The sequence below is a fragment of the Asterias amurensis genome, chromosome 5, assembly GCF_032118995.1.
Source record: "Asterias amurensis chromosome 5, ASM3211899v1".
Lineage (NCBI taxonomy): Eukaryota > Metazoa > Echinodermata > Asteroidea > Forcipulatida > Asteriidae > Asterias > Asterias amurensis.
In genome coordinates, this window is record NC_092652.1 from 22,953,749 (window position 1) to 22,977,691 (window position 23,943).

A 23,943-nucleotide genomic window follows, 5' to 3' on the forward strand; every position below is an offset into this window, starting at 1 on the left:
TCTCCTCCTACATCAACTTAACGAGGAGCGTGAATGCTGCAGAACTGCAAAGGATAAGACGTCAGTTTATTACATACACCAAGATGCATCCAATAGAGGATGTAGCCAGACTACCAAGCATGTTTGCACAGTATCTTAACAATAGTGTTAGATGATAGTAAGAAATACTCTAGGCTTTGAATTTTATGCACAAATTGAGTCTATTTTATTTTTCGGCAATCAACTTCTTCCGAGGTGTTAAGGGAGTGAGGGTTGTAGATTAGAGTGTACAGGAGAATGCCATTTCAGCTGAAGTGGTTTTGAATGAAATTAGAGTATGAGATTTTCTATTTTGTAAAAACTTTGTGTGGACATGTCATTTTTCTGCTGCAATTACTTTTATTGGAAGATGGCTATCATGCTGACTCTATCTTGGTCATCAAGTCCCCGGTGTGCAATATTAATTATGCACACCGATTCAAAATTGATACCAGAAAGGTACCAGACTAATTGCTCTTCGAGCCTCAGTTTGGTTACACTAACAAAATTCAGGCCACACTACTTTGTAAAGCAGGCGAGTCTATCGGTAAGTGTCAAAGACCAGCATCCACATTGAATGTGAACCAACATAATCATCTTTAAGCCGTGTACATTGTGTGCAAATCTGGAAACATTTGTATTTTTACTCTTATCAATATTATGCACACAAGGTATGGATTCAAATAAATCAAGAGAGTTAATTGCTTTAGTTTCAAAAGTGTCTTTTTATGTTTTAATACACATGTGGCTCATTTACATTTAATTGTATTTTACAAAAGAAAAAAAAAAAACCCAAACAATTTTAATCAAGTTTCACATATAGTTTTAGAATTCAATGTGCGGTTCATCAAAAGTTAAAGTACATGTATTAAAAAAAAGGTAAAACATAAAAACTTTTTAAACAAAGAAAACAAAACAGAGTTGTTTAATCTCAATGCCCAGTTTGACCCCAAATATCTATTCAACAGAAAAAATATCAAAAAGATCCACAGATATATTTACATTAGAAATCAAACTTCCTGATGTACAAGTGGCGGACATGGTCAAAATCGTTCTTTAAAATCTTTAAGTGTCATCACATTATTTCGAACAGTCTGCCTGTAAACAAATCTTATGTACTCCACAAACAATTTGGTAAAAATTCTCAAAAATGTAAAGTTTTATATTGAGACCTTACCAAATCGCATGGACAATGTCAAATTATCCTGGATTGATTATTTGACTAAAACAATTGCCATTCTTCCGGACTTCCCATAGGCATTGTACAGACAGCTACTCCTGGACGAAATAAATCACGTCTTCCAGGTGGCATGGAATTTCTTTGGTTTGGTCTAAAGGGTCTGTATTTGAAGGTTTAGATCACTTGAAAAGGGACATTTTTCATCCCGACAAATATTACCTATGCTTTGATGGAATTTTCAGGCTATTTAATCACAGTTTATCTGATTTTTCCAAAGGGGGGAAAAAAAAAAACCCAAAACAAACAGAAATCACACTTAAAGGATTTAGGTACTTTTTCAAAATGTCCATAGATTTACATTAGGGTTTGAAGATAATGACAGTGGAAAGCTTCCCTTCAAATATTACTTACTGAGGTGCTGTAGTTTTTGAGAAATGAGTTAAACAATGTCATGCAAATATGTTTGTAAATGCTTCAAATAATTTTTGTCTCATGACACCAAAATTGTTTTCATGACATTGTTTTACTTATTTCCCAAAAACTACAGTACCTCAGCTCATAATATTTTCAGGGAAGCTTTCTACTATTATTATCTTCAATCTGTGTAAGGTTAGTGTAAATCTGTTGACATTGTGTTTCTTGTCCTACAAAAAGTACAAACACCCTTTAAGTAAGAAGAATGTCGTGCCTGAAATTGATTCTGATGGTGCTTTGACATTTTTTAATTAAGTAGAAGACATTTGATCAGCGCACTCTGATCATCTCAGAAGTAATATGGAAGGGCTGTTGGATAGGGACAATTTGGAGTATACATGTAAATAACAGGAGAGTCAAGGATTTATATGCATAGGAAAAACAACAACTACATACAAATACATCATATTTATGAGTTTTTTTATACAAATACCTGTTTCCGTGCTTGATCAAATGAAACGTTGAAGTTGAGTCGCACGTTATTCTTTACAATACCCTCTCCACCGTGTATAATCTAGAAACATAGGTAGTAAAGTACAACAGAAAACCTGTGTCTAGTTTTGGTGGGAACTGACTTGGTTGGGGGCCACAAAATGAGGAACGAGTAGTTAGATATCCGCAATAGAATGCCAATGTTGGAAGTAAATATTTTTTGGAATATAAAAATTTGAAAGTGAAACAAAACAAAAAACAACCATCTTGGTGAAGTGCAACATATTTTTGAAATTTTTCTTAAAACCATTTTCTTAAACTCCACTGGAAGTTGTTCTGAATTTTATTTAAGTTGTGACTTTTGCCAACTTATTTTGCAATTTGTTTCCTATATATTAAAAATGGTTAAGATTTTAACCCACCTGGGCAAACATTTCAAAAACTTGAGCTGCATCAGCAAAAATCTTTTACTGAACCTTCCGACTACTTGTTTTCATTTTGTGGCACAAAGTGAACATACACGGAACATTTAGAGACGATGTATTAGTCAGAACCTTACAGATCACAAATAAGTTCAAATTGAATTGAATTGGACAGGTTTTCAGAGAGAACATGACTCCCTAATAAGGTTTATCGCGAATAGCAAAATATCAAGAGAGGGCGCTGTTGAACCACACTAAGGTATAGGCGTTGCGTGCACGAGTCGTAGAAACTGCATAAAAACCGCCCCATATTCCTTCCCACAATGCATTGCGTTTCTGAATTGCGATAAACCTTATGCAAGCTCCCCACCTTATGCAAGCTCCCCACCTTATGTTCATTATTAGGTACTATAGTTAGGTACTTGATGTTTACAAGTTTTGGCCCTAAATTTAATTCCTCTTGTACCACAATATTGTGTTCTACATCAATTTTGTTGTGCTATTTTACAGAAAAAGGGGGCATTGTGGAGTAATGTGTTCTATAAGAGCTTACAAATATAACCACCTTTTTCTTGGACCATTTTTTTTTTTAAAGGAAATATTTAAACAAAATTTTACCGTTTTTGTTGTGTCCCTAACCCATAACCATGCTGATCTCACCTTGTTTTAAGTATCGAGTCACAAGATCTTGGCTTACCCAGCAATGATGCATGTATACAATAAATGACTCATCTCCGGATGGTGTTGCCTGTCATATTGCACCCTCACAGAAATAATGTCGCAATCGGGACCACTCTGAAATAAGCCAAAGGGGAAAAGACGGCTCAAAGCACACCATGCTTTCTTGAGAACGATAAAGCCCCAGATTTTGATAAATTAATTGAAATGATTCGGTTAAACGAACATAAAGCAAGGACAACTTGATTTGAATGATTTTTTCATTATTTTCAAATGTATTTAAAGGGCAGTGACATTTGGGATAAAATTCACAACTTTTTTTCTTTTTTTTCAATTCACAAACCTCTTAGCAAATTTCTTCCAGACCAACATACAACCCAGTATTTTAAGGGGTACTTTCAATAATATTTGTACAACTATTGTAGGATTCTAAAGAAGTTTGTTGGCTTAGATGGTCACCACTCCAGCGTAGCCAGAAAAATAAGTTCTGCGCTTTCTCTTTTCATTGATCATCAAAAACTAGATTTAGGCAAAAAGAAAATGGCCCAGTATCTGGTCAAAAGTAAGCCTTCAAAGCAACATTGTTAAATATCTCTATCTGGTTCTATCTCTGGAATTGAAGGGAAGCTTTTCTAATAATACAGGAAAGTCGGCAGTGCCAGTGATGTTTTCTTTAAATGTTGACTGAATAAACAGAACTCTTACTTTATTTTTAAATATACTAAGGTAATACTTTGTTCTTTGGTTAGGAAAGCAAGTTCCCATGTACTGAAAATAGTATTACTTGAAAGTGCCCCTTTTTGAGCCCGAACCCCCAAGATAATTGTAAACAGTAAAATAGAACACACAATAATGTCCATAACAACAAACAATCAAACTTGACCGCACATTTGTCTCAGCATGACAAGAGAAAGTGGAATGAAGGAGAAGACAGTCAACGACTTCCTCCCTCCGCATTTACACATCCTCTGTGGCCTCCATGATGCGTTGACCGTGGGCCAGGCCCCAGTAGTGTTCCACGCCGTGCTTGCGGAACTGCTCCCTTGCCATGGACTCTGTCACGCACTGCTTGAATTTCAGCTCGCTGAAGTTGCGCTGCTTGACCAGTCCTTGCCAGACGATGGTGCACTCGTTGGCCTTGGTCTCCGACTCGTTGTCCGAGTCGTCAGAGTCTGTGTAAGAAAAATGGTTACTGAAATTATTTCAAAAATTTTGCATCCCCTTAAGGTGATCCCCTGACCCCGTGCTGTTGCTTCCCAGGTTGTATGGTTAACTCAGTGTGATACCTGTACACGACAGTTAACGGTTGTATTGCTTCCGAGTTGCACCCCGAACAAAGATATTGGCAAAATAGGGAGACCTCCAACATAGGGCTTGATAGCTCAGTTCGTAGATCGTCAGCACGATAATCCAGAGGTCGTTGAATCAAATCCCACTCTAGCCAATATTTCGAATCAAGAAATTATTTTAATAAGAGAAAGTTGGGTCCATTTGCACTCTGCACTAAAGAGAACACTTTTGCTTGAAATACTTGTTTGTCGAACAAATATTTCAGCACCTAGCTCTAAAGCGATCACCGCTTCGGCGTGCCACACTGCAGAACTTCAGTCAGTTGCGTTACATACAGCACGTTTATCCAGTAGAATCATTGTATCCAATGAAATCATTTGGGTCTGTAAGACCAGTCCAGGGGACTAGTCTAGTTCACATGCTTCAATATCCAACAATTTCCTTACCAATGTCTCCTCTCTTTTTATCCTTGCCCCACTTGATCCGATGCATCATCAATCTCTGAAACTTCTTCTGCTGCTTAGGCCCTGAAACAATCCAATCAACTCTCAGGTTAAAGGCATCGGACACAAAAGGTAATTGTCAGTCAAGTATTCTCACTTGGTGCATCCCAACTGGGCATAAAATAACAAAATCTGTGAAAATTTGGGCTCAATTGGTCATCGATGTTGTAAGAAAATAATGAAAGAAGAAACAAAGCACTAAGATTTATCTTAAAGATCAGTTGTCTGTATTACCGTAAGGATTTGTGTTGTGAAATCACACTTTTTTAAAAGCAACTACGATTGATTTGCAGTGCAATCTTGGCCCCTAGGCATATAATAATTGCACAGACATGGACGGTCTTTAAAGCCATTGGACACTTTCGGTAAACAGTTTTGTCCAAAGGCCCACACTTCGTGTATCACAACTTGTATATAAAACAAACCTGTGAAAATTTAGGAGAAGTCTTTTACCATTACCTTCTGTAAACCCTGTAAGTTATTTGTAAACCTATGAACTTTAATTTTTTTTTCTGTTCCGAAAGTGTATAATGGCTTTAATGGATTTGCACGTAATATGCATTCTGTATCAAAAGGACAGATCAACAACGTGAAGTTTCTCACCTCCTTCAACGACCACTACATTGACGTCCTTATGCGATATCGCCATGCCTGTCATATGCAGCTGGTTAGCATTGGCTTCTACCTTGAAGCGATGGGCGGGGTTCTTAAGATTCCTCACGCAGTACACGGTCACGTTGATCCCCGCCGACGTGTCCTCCTTTATCTTGCGTACCTTCTTCTCTTTGCGTTGGTCTGCGGTCAGTTTGCGCGCAGCGTTGGCCTCCTCGTGAGTTCTGTGGATTTGTCAATACAAATGAGTAGTTGATGAAAGCGTCGTCAATGCAATCGAGGCATGTAATGTAACCTCAATGCACTGAAGCATGGTGGCATGGCTAAGTTTACTAGGCCTATGTCAGCTAGCTAGTGACTGACAACATTAAATTTGACCCATGTAGTCTACATTTTGTTCCTCTCACTTGTTATAATTCAGTTTCTTAATTGTTTCAATTTATCCATACATTTAACCACTGCCCTTTTCTTCCTATAACTAGGTTCAATGCCCCAAAACATGCCTGCAAGATTAGGGTGCTAAAAATAAAAGTATTATTATTATTATTTCGTTTGATTAAACTCTCCTGGAAGATATCCAATAATTTCCTACAACGGATCCCTACCTCTGTCTCTTTGCCATCTGTGCCCTGACATGAGCCTCTACCTTCGTAGGGTCTTGGACGGCTTCATTGCCCAATACACGCATCAGGTTGGCCATCCTCACTGCACAAAAAGATACAATAATTACAAAGAATTATATACCACACACACGGAGGAATTTGTGAAACGGAGGTATTTGTGTGTATAGATTACATTCTGTAAACGAATTGCTTTGTGATATTCAAATGCCTTTGTAAAATTATTATTATTATGAAGTGGAACTCTCCACAAGATGTACTATTCTTCACCTTTTGGTTCTGGCGGAGGTTCCAGTCCGAGTCGCACCTTCTCCTGGATCTCTTTCTGGATTTCTCGTCTTGTCTGCCTCCGCAGTTTCTTCCGTTCTTTCTTGGTTAGATAGATGGGCATTGTAACAGTCTGTGTCGTCTCAACTACAGTCAAGTTGAAAAATAAAAGGTAAAAAAAAAGGAAAATTGCTGCTGGTATTTTTTCATATTTTTCCAGACTGATGCCTTTGATATTGTTTACAACAAATTATCCTTAAAAGTACTGTCTCATTATTACTTATCTCCATAATCAGGGTTTGCCCTTAGTAAACAGCCACACTCTGAGGACAATTTTTAAAAGGAAAACCACAGGTGATAATGAAACCTTCTTTAGTGGGCACAAAGTTTGGTAGACTGGAATAAACCTGAGATGTTGCCAACTTACCAGGTGGGTTGATCTGTATAGGGTGCTCCACCAGCTTGGTGATACCCACGTACTTCTCTGGGGTACCCTTGCTACTGCTGGCTTCCTGGCGTCTGCAATCCACGTACGAATCCCTGGGTAGGATGAAGGTGTCCCACCATTCTGTGTCTGGTATCTCACCTTCTTTCTGCATTTACACACATAGATGAAAAGTCGGTTACTACTTGCATTTAAGGATATGGGTACTTTTTCAAAATGTCCACAGATTCACATTAAACTTACAGGGTTTGAAGATAATGATAGTGGAAAGCTTCCCTTCAAATCTGACTTACTGAGGTGCTGTAGTTTTTGAGAAATGAGTGAAACAATATCATGAAAATACGTTTCTAAATGATTAAAATTATTTTCATGACATTGTTTTACTCATTTCCCCAAAACTACAGCACTTCAGCACATAGTATTTTCAGGGAAGCTTTCTACCATCATTATCTTCAAATTGTGTAAGTTTAGTGTCAATCTGTGGACATTGTGTTTTTTGTCCAACAAAAGTTACATAGACCCTTTAAGGATGCCTGGATGTAATTATTGAACTCGGGGAAAACAATCAAAGGAACTTGGGAGACACACTAGGTGGGGCTTTATGTAAAGGGTTTACTCAAACAAGTTCACTAGGCCCCACCAGTCTCATTCAAGAATAATAGGTTGGGCCGATGAACTTGTACCAATTCTTGTTCAGGATGGATGTATGATGAGATTGATTGTACTGCAGTCTGCAATGCAAACAGTCACGTGCACACACGATGAGGCTCCATGGATAATGTAGATGAAGTTTTTAACCAAAGTACAATGAATGCTGTGATCAAGCCCTACTTTTAGTTCGACGTAAAGAATGACAATAATTATTTGCAGTGGATTAACACAATAGAGCTACATTGTGATTGACAGTCAAATACTTCATGTTTGTGTTAACTCACCAATTCTTTCTTTGGAACAATGAGTGCAAGCTTTGTCGCTGACGAAATTCCGGTTTTCTTTGCCGCCTGTGCAATCTCATTCTGAAGTTTTTCTAATTGCGACTGTAAAAAAAGGACAGATTCAATACAACATGTAAACAACCTTTTAAGTTCTTTTGATAAACATCGGTCACTTTTATTGCAGCATGCATTAAAACTTCACATAAACCTCAACAAATAATGAGAGACCCTTTATTTATTTTTGAGAACATAGAATTTATAAGCTTTTGTGAACTTCTTGCCAACCAAATGGACCTATGGAATAAATGCAAAAAATGTCGGCCCTAGCACAGTCTTTCTTGAAGGCTTAAAGAAATTCATGAAATGTTCACAATATTGGTCGTTTTTTGTGTTCATACAAAACACAAACATTTTCCTCAAAGGCTAAATGAATTTTTATGAAATGTTCACATTATTGGTCGTTTTCTGTGTTCACACAAAACATAATTTACTCTTCCAAAACCAATGATGTGAAATCACAAACTTTAAAGGCAGTGGACACTACTGGTAATTACTAAAAATAATTATTACCATAAAACCTTACTTTGTAACAAGTAATGGCGAGCTGTTGATAGTATATAACATTGCAAGAAACGGCTCCCTGTGAAGTAACATAGTTTTTGAGAAAGAAGTAATTTTCCAGGAATTTTATTTCAAGACCTCAGATTTAGAATTTGAGGTCTCGAAATCAAGCATCTGAAAGCACACAACTTCATGTGACAAGGGTGTTTTTTCTTTCATTATTATCTCGCAACTTCGACGACCGATTGAGTTCAAATTTCCACAGGTTTGTTATTTTATGCGTATGTTGAGATAAACTAAGTGAGAAGACTTGACCCCATTTCATGGTAGGCTACCTTAGCTCTGATTCTCTGAGCCAGCTGCTCAAACCGTCCCTCTTCGTGGAACTTGAACAATCGTCGGCTGCGCTGCACCGGCGCCTGGGCAAGGCTGTTGTCAAAGAACTTGGAGGCCTCGTTGACTGCATCCTGCGGCTTCTCCGATTGATTCATTTTGAATTCTTCCCTCCTCTTGGCTCGGATGTTTGCCTTTAAAAAAAATGAACGAAACATAAAGAATTATTTTTCATTGTTTTGTTTCATTATTATGTCATACAAATCTTGCAGGTAGTAATGCCTAAGAAAATATATATTTATCTAAACCTCACACATTAACCATGGCTTAGAACCCTATTTTGTTCTTGTTCAAAATTTCCTGCTAATGAGTGTGGTCTACACATTCATGCTATGATCTTTTGAGATTCTTGCCATGGGAAAACTGTACAGATTGTTTAATTTCATTCTTGACTGCCGGAGCTCTACATTTTTTGAAAATATAGCCCCGCCAAAAAAACAAAAAAAAACACCAAACAAACAACCAAAACAAAACCAATTTTTACCAATATTAAACCTTTGACAATGGGCCCCGTCACTGTTCGTCACATCTGTGCAATAACAAAAAATCTCACACAAGAGATGCTCTGTGCAAAATCATTGAATTCCACAGCCATTGGGTTGGTTTGTTCATTCAGAATAGTTTTAGCGAGGCTTGACTTTTGACAAGTTTTAAACACACATAATTCTGAGAGCCATCTTAGCATTGACACAAAGCTTTGTGACTCTTCCAATCTCACCTTCAATGTTGGTACCCGATGAGTTAATGTAATTTCCTTTCCAGCAGCATCGACTGTTCTACCCTGATCATCCAGAATCAAAGGAGTTGGCCTGGAAAAGGAAAAACAAGAAGAGTGTAACTCTTCAGGCATGTTCGATAAACCCTCATCTACAAGCCTTTACCCGCCTACTGTCTATTCACAGTGGGTGTTTTTTATGGTAGACGAACAGTCTAAATATGATGAATGCATCTAGACAGTACATAGTGAACCCTCCTACTGTCTGGCCATTTAATATCATCCATTGTGGTTTTCATGTATGCAGGCTGATGTATATCATAGGGTGAATGCATCTCAACCGTACATCCTCATCTCTACTACTGTCTGAATATTCCATATCATCAACTGTCATTTTAATTGATAGACAAACTATGCCAGCCTGCAACAATGTATTTATGATATTCTGCGATGAATGCATCTACAAAGCACCCACAAGTACACAGTTAGTTCTATTCACGGCTGTGCCACCACCTTACACACCCTATGCAGTTGAATGGTTTCAAATGGTTAATCAACTCACTGGAAAAACACCGCCAAGACCATGCACTTACTTTGAAACCGGGCCAGCGGGTTGCTTGTCCCCTACAAGAGCACTCTCAGCCTGTTTCATGCTGACCCCGGCCAGGGCCTGTTGAAGAACCAGCTGGCCCAGGCCGGCCGTCGCCATCGAGGCTTGAATGCGATTCTGGATCTCAGCTGCTCTTCTTGCCTTGTCCATGGCGTCGTTCATCAGGACTTGAGGGGTGGCGTTGGGGGCCGGTACAGAGGGTGGAGGAAGTGGTTGACGTTGAGGTCTTGTTGGCTGGGTGGAAAGAATTTTGAAAAATATTTATCATAAACAGTAAGTAAAAATATAAAAGAGTAACAACAGTCTTTTTTCCAACTGTATTGTTAGCCATCAACTTTTTGTATTGTTTGTCGGCTCAGAGTAGAAAGGACATCTTAGACACACTTGTAGCACAATGGTATGTTTTTCCTTCCTATCAGCAGCCAGGTTGGTGTAGTAGTGTCTTGCCTCGCCTTCCATACCTCTGGGACCCTGGTTTGATGGGGTTTTCAGTCCCTGTGTGACTGCGTGGGTTTTCCCTGGAATAATTCTCTCCAGGGTTTTCCTCCCACATCTAAAAAACCTAAAATTCTTCATTGTCTTTTCTCTTCTCCTTTGGCTCTAATAAGATTTATCCAGATCCAGAACAGCTTTATGAAATTTGATCCTGGTTACAAATACCTTTTGGTCTTGCTTGGCCATGATCTGTAGCCTGGCTGAGGCCATCATGTCTTTGATCTGCTGGGGTGTCCACTGCTCCATCGCGGTCGGCTCTTCCTCTTGTTCGCTACTCTCAAACCTCGTCTTGGGCTTCTTAGCTTTAATGTCAATGATCTCCTCATCCTGAAAAAAATAGAGAATCAGGTCAATGATGTTTGATTAATACAAAAACATTTAATCTTGATACTATCGATTAAAGGAACACGTTGCCTTGGATCGGTCGAGTTGGTCTTTGAAAAGCGTTCTGTAACCGTTTGTTATGAAATGCATATGGTTAGAAAGTTATTGTAAAAGTAGAATATATTGATCTACACAAATGTCTTGAAATTGCGTGGTTTACTTTTAACCTCGTCGACTAACACGGTCGGCCATTTATGGGAGTCAAAATGTTGACTCCCATAAATGGCCGACCAGGATAGTTCGCGACGTAAAAGGAAAACCATGCAATTTTGAGTGATACATGTACTTGTGTGGATCATTACATTCTACTTTTAAAACATCTTTCTAACCCGATGCATTTCATAACAAACGGTTTCAAACGCTTTTAATAGACAAACTCGTCCGATCCAAGGCAACGTGTTCCTTTAATATGCTTTGGCTTTACGGCAGTTTATAGTAGAAGAGGATACATGGCAGGTTTTGCCCTTTACCTATTTAGTGACTGGCCTATGTTGTCATTTCACTGGTCGCTTTTCAACACTGAGCTAGCCAGCTGGACCACTTGGAGTGAAATTTTACTAATCCTCAGGTGACTTAAGTCGTATTTCGCTAGCGGTCCACTGTTGAGGGAGACCACTGTCAGGAAGGATGAATTTTTAGGTATAGAGTTGTTCACAGGAGGTTGTCTTTGGGCAAGTGAACTTAGGGAGCAATGGTTAAAAAACCAAAGACCCTTTAATATTTTACAGACTATTTTACTCTCCTAGTTGATGCCTATACTCTCACCAAAGAACAATATCAACATAATTCAATTAAAGTATAAAACGATACGATTTTAATGCAACTCTTGTATCAAGGCTTACAAATACCAACTGACCTTAATCGGTCTTTTCTTTGCTTTGTGGTCGTCTCTGTTAATGTGACTTTGCTCGATGGCCTCAAAAAGCTTCTCCACAAACTTTGGTGCTGACTGGTCGATCAGGGGTTTTAACAAGTCTGCAAAACACAGTTAATGAACCAATTAATTATACAGCATACATACAGCTTATTAACAGTTATAGAAAGCAAAACAAGATAAGTGTGAAACTCTGATGTTACTAGTAATACAAAACTTGCCGTTATCTACAATGCTACATGCATCTGAGCAGTCAGAGCATCCAGTCCAAGTTCTACATGTGTGTTCTAGGCCCAATTTCAAGACTCTTCTTACCGTGAAATTTTGTGGTCATGGTGCCCTATAATTTTGTAAACCAAAGCACACAATTCTACGAGTCATAAGCGCAGAATTCCGCATTAAACAGAGCCATAACATTGGCCCTGGTAACTTACTCAACTCAGTCATCACAACGTTATGTTGGTTTGATTGAATCTCATTTTAAACAATTGTGCGTTCATTGATTTTTTCTTTAAGGAAGGGAACATTTTCTACAATGGCGCCACCACTTTTTCATTTGATATGAAATATGCGCAATCGCACATTACAACAGTATCTAAATTCTAATTAACCTCAATGAGATATCCCTTTGTAAAAATTACTGAAAAAATGGTGGGCCATAGCAATTAGCATAGGGAAAAGTACCTTTTATAAGCTACGAAAAGTGATTGAACTTGAAAAAGTTGAAGTTACGAACAATCAAATTCAAAATCAAAAGAAGACTATTTATTTATTGGCTTACTTCTTTACTTACCGATTGTTTTCGTCTTACTCATTCCTTTACTGACACAGTTTAATGCAGCCATCGTGACACTAGACTCTGAAAATCCTAGCACTTTTCTCACGATGTCATCCACCATTGGTCGCATATCGTCCAAATCTCGCTTAGACAGGGACATCGCCATGTTGAAAATTGGATTCTGTACAGTCAGTACACGAATATACACACACAGCAGTGAGATACACAATGACGTTCTAACTCTTCACATTCACAACTGAGTCAACTCGAACTTACTCATGAACTCTAATGATTTGTAGCAACGTAACACACTCTTGAGTAGTTTAATCCCTCAGACTGCTAGAAAATACATCACAGTTTACATAATCATCTTTTAAAACGTGATTAATCATATAAATGTGAATTGTACCGATGCGGCAGATCCTTGTTAATTCGTTCCCAAACGTTTTGGGATCTCATTGCTAAATGCATGTACACACCAATAAGTATCCGATGGCAATATCGCACGCGTCCTGCATAATTGCTAAACTTCACCTAGTCCTTTATGTGCAACGATATTTGGCTTTATTTCTGAATATTACACCATCTCGAGATTCTGCTTAATATGATTTTGATAAGGTTATAATGCTGAGAAAGAATCTCAATTTAAACTTAAAGGTTGAAACTAATCACTTCTTAAAGAAACACGTTGCCTTGGATCGGTCGAGTTGGTCTTTGAAAAGAGTTTGTAACCGTTTGTTATGAAACGCATGGTTAGAAAGATGGTTTTAAAGTAGAATACAATGATCCACACAAATTTGCCTCGAAATTGCGTGGTTTTCCTTTTACTTTGCGAACTAACACGGTCGGCCATTAATGGCCGACCGTGTTACTCGACGAGGTAAAAGGAAAACCACGCAATTTCGAGTGATACTTGTGTGGATAATTATTATAATCTACTTCTAAAGTATCTTAAGCACTTTATAACAAACGGTAACAAACGCTTTTCATGCGTAACAATGCCTAACTTTGTTTTCATATTATTCCAATATTAGTCCATCAGTGGTCTCGGAGCGAGGTTAAATACAATGATCTAGACCGGATAATAACAAAAACTTCACGCCTAACAAAGTTCTGATTTCAAATTCCTAAATCCATGTCAATTGAAACTGGGTACAAATTGACTCGAGAAAGAATTTGCTTGGGTACGAGTTCACTTGAATACGATTTTCACCTGGTATACGGGTTGACTTGGGGACGAGTTAACTTGGAGACAAATTGACTAGGGGACGAGTTCACTTTGGTACAAGTTGAATAGGGTACGAGTTGACTTGAGTACCATATGATCCGAATTCTTCCTACAGGTCAACTTGTGCCAATGTCAACTCGTACCCATGTCATAGCGTAGCGGCTACTAAACGTACATTGTAGTAAAGAGGAGATGTTTGAGGCACGTCTTTTCCCGTTTTGGGCAGGCGGCCTCCCAAAACCCACGTTTAAATAACACATGTTGTGAAAAACTGATTCGGTTATTCGTCCTAACCGTAAATGGACTTCCTCGAATTTCATAACAACTATTAAATAAAATAACTTTAAAAAGTTAATCAAATCAAAAGGGGTTGAGGCCTCCAGAAAAAAATCCTACAGTCTCATATAAAATAAAAGAGCAGATTCATATTAATTTTCTGGATTTTTTTTTGAAGAAAACATCCCCTAAAAATTGTCAGTGTAAAATTTCGATTCTTTATTTTGAAGTATTTACAAATTGTCAGTGTTCAGTTACATCACAGAAAAACCCCAAAACTAATTTCCCTAATTTTCACTTATTGTTAACACTGCCGAGTTCATCTCGGTACGAGCCCACTCGCTAGAAGTTGACTCGAGTACGAATTTACTTGGGTACGAGTTCTCTTGAATAAGATTTCACCTGGGTACGAGTAAACTTGGGGACGAGTTCCATTGAGGACGAGTTGACAAGGGGACGAGTTTGTTTTGTTACAAGTTGAATAGGGTACGAGTTGACTTGAGTACCATATGATCCGAATTCTTCCTACAGGTCAACTCGTGCCAATGTCAACTCGTACCCATGTCATGTCTAAGCGGCAACTAAACGTACATTGTAGTGTAGAGGAGATGTTTGTGGCACGTCTTTTCCCGTTTTGGGAAGGCGGCCTCCCAAAACCCACGTTTAAGTAACACATGTTTTGAAAAACTGATTCGGTTATTCGTCCTAACCGTAAATGGACTTCCTCGAATTTCATAACATCTAATAAATAAAATAAGTTTAAAAAAGTTAATCAACTCAAAAGTGGTTGAGGCCTCCAGAAAAAAAATCCCACAGTCTCATACAAAATAAAAGAGCAGATTCATATTAATTTTCTGGAATTTTTTTGAAGAAAACCTCCCCTAAAAATTGTCAGTGTAAAATTTCGATTCTTTATTTTGAAGTATTTACAAATTGTCAGTGTTCAGTTACATCACAGAAAACCCCCAAAACTAATTTCCCTAATTTTCACTTATTGTTAACACTGCCGAGTTCATCTCGGTACGAGCCCACTCGCTAGAAGTTGACTCGAGTACGAATTTACTTGGGTACGAGTTCTCTTGAATAAGATTTCACCTGGGTACGAGTAAACTTGGGGACGAGTTCCATTGAGGACGAGTTGACAAGGGGACGAGTTTATTTTATTACAAGTTGAATAGGGTACGAGTTGACTTGAGTACCATATGATCCGAATTCTTCCTACAGGTGAACTCGTACCACAGTCAACTCGTACCCATGTCATAGCGTAGCGGCTACTAAACGTACATTGTAGTGTAGAGGAGATGTTTGAGGCACGTCTTTTCCCGTTTTGGGCAGGCGGCCTCCCAAAACCCACGTTTAAATAACACATGTTGTGAAAAACTGATTCGGTTATTCGTCCTAACCGTAAATGGACTTTCTCGAATTTCATAACAACTATTAAATAAAATAACTTTAAAAAGTTAATCAAATCAAAAGGGGTTGAGGCCTCCAGAAAAAAATCCCACAGTCTCATATAAAATAAAAGAGCAGATTCATATTAATTTTCTGGATTATTTTTTGAAGAAAACATCCCCTAAAAATTGTCAGTGTAAAATTTCGATTCTTTATTTTGAAGAATTTACAAATTGTCAGTGTTCAGTTACATCACAGAAAAACCCCAAAACTAATTTCCCTAATTTTCACTTATTGTTAACACTGCCGAGTTCATCTCGGTACGAGCCCACTCGCTAGAAGTTGACTCGAGTACGAATTTACTTGGGTACGAGTTCTCTTGAATAAGATTTCACCTGGGTACGAGTAAACTTGGGGACGAGTTCCATTGGGGACGAGTTGACAAGGGGACGAGTTTATTTTATTACAAGTTGAATAGGGTACGAGTTGACTTGAGTACCATATGATCCGAATTCTTCTTACAGGTGAACTCGTACCACAGTCAACTCGTACCCATGTCATGTCGTAGCGGCTACTAAACGTGAATTGTAGTGCAGAGGAGATGTTTGTGGCACGTCTTTTCCCGTTTTGGGAAGGCGGCCTCCCAAAACCCACGTTTAAGTAACACATGTTTTGAAAAACTGATTCGGTTATTCGTCCTAACAGTAAATGGACTTCCTCGAATTTCATAACATCTAATAAATAAAATAACTTTAAAAAAGTTAATCAACTCAAAAGTGGTTGAGGCCTCCAGAAAAAAAATCCCACAGTCTCATACAAAATAAAAGAGCAGATTCATATTAATTTTCTTAAAATTTTTTGAAGAAAACATCCCCTAAAAATTGTCAGTGTAAAATTTCGATTGCTTATTTTGAAGAATTTACAAATTGTCAGTGTTCAGTTACATCACATAAATAATTAAAACTAATTTCCCTATTTTTCACTTATTGTTAACACTGCCGAGTTCATTTAGGTACGAGCTCACTCGCTACAAGTTGACTCGAGTACGAATTTACTTGGGTACGAGTTCACTTGAATAAGACTTTCACCTGGGTACGAGTAAACTTGGGGACGAGTTTCATTGGGGACGAGTTGACAAGGGGACGAGTTTATTTTATTACAAGTTGAATAGGGTACGAGTTGACTTGAGTACCATATGATCCGAATTCTTCCTACAGGTCAACTTGTGCCAATGTCAACTCGTACCCATGTCATAGCGTAGCGGCTACTAAACGTACATTGTAGTAAAGAGGAGATGTTTGAGGCACGTCTTTTCCCGTTTTGGGCAGGCGGCCTCCCAAAACCCACGTTTAAATAACACATGTTGTGAAAAACTGATTCGGTTATTCGTCCTAACCGTAAATGGACTTCCTCGAATTTCATAACAACTATTAAATAAAATAACTTTAAAAAGTTAATCAAATCAAAAGGGGTTGAGGCCTCCAGAAAAAAATCCTACAGTCTCATATAAAATAAAAGAGCAGATTCATATTAATTTTCTGGATTTTTTTTTGAAGAAAACATCCCCTAAAAATTGTCAGTGTAAAATTTCGATTCTTTATTTTGAAGTATTTACAAATTGTCAGTGTTCAGTTACATCACAGAAAAACCCCAAAACTAATTTCCCTAATTTTCACTTATTGTTAACACTGCCGAGTTCATCTCGGTACGAGCCCACTCGCTAGAAGTTGACTCGAGTACGAATTTACTTGGGTACGAGTTCTCTTGAATAAGATTTCACCTGGGTACGAGTAAACTTGGGGACGAGTTCCATTGAGGACGAGTTGACAAGGGGACGAGTTTGTTTTGTTACAAGTTGAATAGGGTACGAGTTGACTTGAGTACCATATGATCCGAATTCTTCCTACAGGTCAACTCGTGCCAATGTCAACTCGTACCCATGAGATGTCGTAGCGGCAACTAAACGTACATTGTAGTGTAGAGGAGATGTTTGTGGCACGTCTTTTCCCGTTTTGGGAAGGCGGCCTCCCAAAACCCACGTTTAAGTAACACATGTTTTGAAAAACTGATTCGGTTATTCGTCCTAACCGTAAATGGACTTCCTCGAATTTCATAACATCTAATAAATAAAATAAGTTTAAAAAAGTTAATCAACTCAAAAGTGGTTGAGGCCTCCAGAAAAAAAATCCCACAGTCTCATACAAAATAAAAGAGCAGATTCATATTAATTTTCTGGAATTTTTTTGAAGAAAACCTCCCCTAAAAATTGTCAGTGTAAAATTTCGATTCTTTATTTTGAAGTATTTACAAATTGTCAGTGTTCAGTTACATCACAGAAAAACCCCAAAACTAATTTCCCTAATTTTCACTTATTGTTAACACTGCCGAGTTCATCTCGGTACGAGCCCACTCGCTAGAAGTTGACTCGAGTACGAATTTACTTGGGTACGAGTTCTCTTGAATAAGATTTCACCTGGGTACGAGTAAACTTGGGGACGAGTTCCATTGAGGACGAGTTGACAAGGGGACGAGTTTATTTTATTACAAGTTGAATAGGGTACGAGTTGACTTGAGTACCATATGATCCGAATTCTTCCTACAGGTGAACTCGTACCACAGTCAACTCGTACCCATGTCATAGCGTAGCGGCTACTAAACGTACATTGTAGTGTAGAGGAGATGTTTGAGGCACGTCTTTTCCCGTTTTGGGAAGGCGGCCTCCCAAAACCCACGTTTAAATAACACATGTTGTGAAAAACTGATTCGGTTATTCGTCCTAACCGTAAATGGACTTCCTCGAATTTCATAACAACTATTAAATAAAATAACTTTAAAAAGTTAATCAAATCAAAAGGGGTTGAGGCCTCCAGAAAAAAATCCTACAGTCTCATACAAAATAAAAGAGCAGATTCATATTAATTTTCTGGATTTTTTTTTGAAGAAAACATCCCCTAAAAATTGTCAGTGTAAAATTTCGATTCTTTATTTTGAAGAATTTACAAATTGTCAGTGTTCAGTTACATCACAGAAAAACCCCAAAACTAATTTCCCTAATTTTCACTTATTGTTAACACTGCCGAGTTCATCTCGGTACGAGCCCACTCGCTAGAAGTTGACTCGAGTACGAATTTACTTGGGTACGAGTTCTCTTGAATAAGATTTCACCTGGGTACGAGTAAACTTGGGGACGAGTTCCATTGAGGACGAGTTGACAAGGGGACGAGTTTATTTTATTACAAGTTGAATAGGGTACGAGTTGACTTGAGTACAATATGATCCGAATTCTTCCTACAGGTCAACTCGTGCCAATGTCAACTCGTACCCATGTCATGTCGTAGCGGCTACTAAACGTACATTGTAGTGCAGAGGAGATGTTTGTGGCACGTCTTTTCCCGTTTTGGGAAGGCGGCCTCCCAAAACCCACGTTTAAGTAACACATGTTGTGAAAAACTGATTCGGTTATTCGTCCTAACCGTAAATGGACTTCCTCGAATTTCATAACAACTAATAAATAAAATAACTTTAAAAAGTTAATCAAATCAAAAGGGGTTGAGGCCTCCAGAAAAAAATCCCACAGTCTCATACAAAATAAAAGAGCAGATTCATATTAATTTTCTGGATTGTTTTTGAAGAAAACATCCCCTAAAAATTGTCAGTGTAAAATTTCGATTGCTTATTTTGAAGACTTTACAAATTGTCAGTGTTCAGTTACATCACATAAATAATTAAAACTAATTTCCCTATTTTTCACTTATTGTTAACACTGCCGAGTTCATTTAGGTACGAGCTCACTCGCTACAAGTTGACTCGAGTACGAATTTACTTGGGTACGAGTTCTCTTGAATAAGATTTCACCTGGGTACGAGTAAACTTGGGGACGAGTTCCATTGAGGACGAGTTGACAAGGGGACGAGTTTATTTTGTTACAAGTTGAATAGGGTACGAGTTGACTTGAGTACCATATGATCCGAATTCTTCCTACAGGTCAACTCGTGCCAATGTCAACTCGTACCCATGTCATGTCGTAGCGGCAACTAAACGTACATTGTAGTGTAGAGGAGATGTTTGTGGCACGTCTTTTCCCGTTTTGGGAAGGCGGCCTCCCAAAACCCAAGTTTAAGTAACACATGTTTTGAAAAACTGATTCGGTTATTCGTCCTAACCGTAAATGGACCTCCTCGAATTTCATAACATCTAATAAATAAAATAACTTTAAAAAAGTTAATCAACTCAAAAGTGGTTGAGGCCTCCAGAAAAAAAATCCCACGGTCTCATACAAAATAAAAGAGCAGATTCATATTAATTTTCTGGATTTTTTTTGAAGAAAACATCCCCTAAAAATTGTCAGTGTAAAATTTCGATTGCTTATTTTGAAGAATTTACAAATTGTCAGTGTTCAGTTACATCACATAAATAATTAAAACTAATTTCCCTATTTTTTACTTATTGTTAACACTGCCGAGTTCATTTAGGTACGAGCTCACTCGCTACAAGTTGACTCGAGTACGAATTTACTTGGGTACGAGTTCACTTGAATAAGACTTTCACCTGGGTACGAGTAAACTTGGGGACGATTTCCATTGGGGACGAGTTGACAAGGGGACGAGTTTATATTGTTACAAGTTGAATAGGGTACGAGTTGACTTGAGTACCATATGATCCGAATTCTTCTTACAGGTGAACTCGTACCACAGTCAACTCGTACCCATTTCATAGCGTAGCGGCTACTAAACGTGAATTGTAGTGCAGAGGAGATGTTTGTGGCACGTCTTTTCCCGTTTTGGGAAGGCGGCCTCCCAAAACCCACGTTTAAGTAACACATGTTGTGAAAAACTGATTCGGTTATTCGTCCTAACAGTAAATGGACTTCCTCGAATTTCATAACAACTATTAAATAAAATAACTTTAAAAAGTTAATCAAATCAAAAGGGGTTGAGGCCTCCAGAAAAAAATCCCACAGTCTCATATAAAATAAAAGAGCAGATTCATACTAATTTTCTGGAATTCTTTTTGAAGAAAACATCCCCTAAAAATTGTCAGTGTAAAATTTCGATTTTTTATTTTGAAGAATTTACAAATTGTCAGTGTTCAGTTACATCACAGAAAAACCCCAAAACTAATTTCCCTAATTTTCACTTATTGTTAACACTGCCGAGTTCATCTCGGTACGAGCCCACTCGCTAGAAGTTGACTCGAGTACGAATTTACTTGGGTACGAGTTCTCTTGAATAAGATTTCACCTGGGTACGAGTAAACTTGGGGACGAGTTCCATTGAGGACGAGTTGACAAGGGGACGAGTTTATTTTATTACAAGTTGAATAGGGTACGAGTTGACTTGAGTACCATATGATCCGAATTCTTCCTACAGGTCAACTCGTGCCAATGTCAACTCGTACCCATGTCATAGCGTAGCGGCTACTAAACGTACATTGTAGTGTAGAGGAGATGTTTGAGGCACGTCTTTTCCCGTTTTGGGAAGGCGGCCTCCCAAAACCCACGTTTAAATAACACATGTTGTGAAAAACTGATTCGGTTATTCGTCCTAACAGTAAATGGACTTCCTCGAATTTCATAACAACTAATAAATAAAATAACTTTAAATAGTTAATCAAATCAAAAGGGGTTGAGGCCTCCAGAAAAAAATCCCACAGTCTCATACAAAATAAAAGAGCAGATTCATATTAATTTTCTGGATTTTTTTGGAAGAAAACATCCCCTAAAAATTGTCAGTGTAAAATTTCGACAGCTTATTTTGAAGAATTTACAAATTGTCAGTGTTCAGTTACATCACAGAAAAAACCCAAAACTAATTTCCCTATTTTTCACTAATTGTTAACACTGCCGAGTTCATCTCGGTACGAGCTCACTCGCTACAAGTTGACTCGAGTACGAATTTACTTGGGTACGAGTTCTCTTGAATAAGATTTCACCTGGGTACGAGTAAACTTGGGGACGAGTTCCATTGAGGACGAGTTGACAAGGGGACGAGTTTATTTTGTTACAAGTTGAATAGGGTACGAGTTGACTTGAGTACCATATGATCCGAATTCTTCTTACAGGTGAACTCGTACCACAGTCAACTCGTACCCATGTCATGTCGTAGCGGCTACTAAACGTACATTGTAGTGTAGAGGAGATGTTTGTGGCACGTCTTTTCCCGTTTTGGGAAGGCGGCCTCCCAAAACCCACGTTTAAATAACACATGTTGTGAAAAACTGATTCGGTTATTCGTCCTAACCGTAAATGGACTTCCTCGAATTTCATAACATCTAATAAATAAAATAACTTTAAAAAAAGTTAATCAACTCAAAAGTGGTTGAGGCCTCCAGAAAAAAATCCCACAGTCTCACACAAAATAAAAGAGCAGATTCATACTAATTTTCTGGAATTTTTTTGAAGAAAACATCCCCTAAAAATTGTCAGTGTAAAATTTCGATTGCTTATTTTGAAAAATTTACAAATTGTCAGTGTTCAGTTACATCACATAAATAATTAAAACTAATTTCCCTATTTTTCACTTATTGTTAACACTGCCGAGTTCATTTAGGTACGAGCTCACTCGCTACAAGTTGACTCGAGTACGAATTTACTTGGGTACGAGTTCACTTGAATAAGACTTTCACCTGGGTACGAGTAAACTTGGGGACGAGTTCCATTGGGGACGAGTTGACAAGGGGACGAGTTTATTTTATTACAAGTTGAATAGGGTACGAGTTGACTTGAGTACCATATGATCCGAATTCTTCCTGCAGGTCAACTCGTGCCAATGTCAACTCGTACCCATGTCATAGCGTAGCGGCTACTAAACGTACATTGTAGTGCAGAGGAGATGTTTGTGGCACGTCTTTTCCCGTTTTGGGAAGGCGGCCTCCCAAAACCCACGTTTAAGTAACACATGTTGTGAAAAACTGATTCGGTTATTCGTCCTAACCGTAAATGGACTTCCTCGAATTTCATAACAACTATTAAATAAAATAACTTTAAAAAGTTAATCAAATCAAAAGGGGTTGAGGCCTCAAGAAAAAAATCCTACAGTCTCATATAAAATAAAAGAGCAGATTCTTATTAATTTTCTGGATTTTTTTTTGAAGAAAACATCCCCTAAAAATTGTCAGTGTAAAATTTCGATTCTTTATTTTGAAGAATTTACAAATTGTCAGTGTTCAGTTACATCACAGAAAAACCCCAAAACTAATTTCCCTAATTTTCACTTATTGTTAACACTGCCGAGTTCATCTCGGAACGAGCTCACTCGCTACAAGTTGACTCGAGTACAAATTTACTTGGGTACGAGTTCTCTTGAATAAGATTTCACCTGGGTACGAGTAAACTTGGGGACGAGTTCCATTGAGGACGAGTTGACAAGGGGACGAGTTTGTTTTGTTACAAGTTGAATAGGGTACGAGTTGACTTGAGTACCATATGATCCGAATTCTTCCTACAGGTCAACTCGTGCCAATGTCAACTCGTACCCATGTCATGTCGTAGCGGCAACTAAACGTACATTGTAGTGTAGAGGAGATGTTTGTGGCACGTCTTTTCCCGTTTTGGGAAGGCGGCCTCCCAAAACCCACGTTTAAGTAACACATGTTTTGAAAAACTGATTCGGTTATTCGTCCTAACCGTAAATGGACTTCCTCGAATTTCATAACATCTAATAAATAAAATAAGTTTAAAAAAGTTAATCAACTCAAAAGTGGTTGAGGCCTCCAGAAAAAAAATCCCACAGTCTCATACAAAATAAAAGAGCAGATTCATATTAATTTTCTGGAATTTTTTTGAAGAAAACATCCCCTAAAAATTGTCAGTGTAAAATTTCGATTGCTTATTTTGAAGAATTTACAAATTGTCAGTGTTCAGTTACATCACATAAATAATTAAAACTAATTTCCCTATTTTTTACTTATTGTTAACACTGCCGAGTTCATTTAGGTACGAGCTCACTCGCTACAAGTTGACTCGAGTACGAATTTACTTGGGTACGAGTTCACTTGAATAAGACTTTCACCTGGGTACGAGTAAACTTGGGGACGAGTTCCATTGGGGACGAGTTGACAAGGGGACGAGTTTATATTGTTACAAGTTGAATAGGGTACGAGTTGACTTGAGTACCATATGATCCGAATTCTTCTTACAGGTGAACTCGTACCACAGTCAACTCGTACCCATGTCATAGCGTAGCGGCTACTAAACGTGAATTGTAGTGCAGAGGAGATGTTTGTGGCACGTCTTTTCCCGTTTTGGGAAGGCGGCCTCCAAAACCCACGTTTAAATAACACATGTTGTGAAAAACTGATTCGGTTATTCGTCCTAACCGTAAATGGACTTCCTCGAATTTCATAACATCTAATAAATAAAAT

The 23,943-nt window shown here is 38.1% G+C and overlaps 2 protein-coding genes across 4 annotated transcripts in view; one reads left to right on the forward strand and one right to left on the reverse strand.

Moving 5' to 3' along the window:
• The window catches only part of LOC139936923 (protein KTI12 homolog), a 32,688-nt gene extending 31,186 nt beyond the window's left edge, over positions 1-1,502 (forward strand). For both annotated transcript variants that reach the window (XM_071931749.1, XM_071931748.1), the window contains exon 10: positions 12-1,502. In XM_071931749.1, coding sequence (XP_071787850.1) covers positions 12-155 — 144 coding nt within the window. In that variant the 3' untranslated portion in view covers positions 156-1,502. The remainder of the gene's footprint in view (positions 1-11) is intronic.
• Positions 1,503-1,652: 150 nt separating this feature from the next.
• On the reverse strand, positions 1,653-13,137 carry LOC139936920 (U4/U6 small nuclear ribonucleoprotein Prp3-like). 2 transcript variants are annotated; one of them, XR_011786035.1, is made up of 14 exons: positions 12,702-13,137; positions 11,891-12,009; positions 10,816-10,977; positions 10,139-10,389; positions 9,549-9,639; positions 8,773-8,964; positions 7,877-7,978; positions 6,924-7,089; positions 6,500-6,643; positions 6,215-6,314; positions 5,601-5,833; positions 4,941-5,021; positions 3,224-4,376; positions 1,653-2,186 (listed from the first exon to the last, which is right to left on the reverse strand). XR_011786035.1 is itself a non-coding variant. In XM_071931746.1 (13 exons), the coding sequence occupies exons 1-13, from the start codon at positions 12,850-12,852 to the stop codon at positions 4,162-4,164; spliced, it is 2,007 nt and encodes a 668-aa protein (XP_071787847.1). In that variant the 5' UTR covers positions 12,853-13,137; the 3' UTR covers positions 1,653-4,161. The 2 variants fall into 2 exon arrangements, 1 of the variants encoding a protein (XP_071787847.1); XM_071931746.1 differs by having other exon boundaries at positions 1,653-4,376.
• Between the last annotated feature and the right edge of the window lie 10,806 nt (positions 13,138-23,943).

Coding starts and splice junctions, on each gene's coding strand:
- LOC139936920 (XM_071931746.1), bottom strand. CDS start 12,852: ATGGCGATGTCCCTGTCTAAGCGAGATTTGGACGATATGCGACCAATG. Junction 10,390..10,815: donor TGGCCAAGCAAGACCAAAAG/GTATTTGTAACC, acceptor CTTTCCACCCAG/CCAACAAGACCTCAACGTCA. Junction 9,640..10,138: donor CCCGCTGGCCCGGTTTCAAA/GTAAGTGCATGG, acceptor TTCCTTTTCCAG/GCCAACTCCTTTGATTCTGG.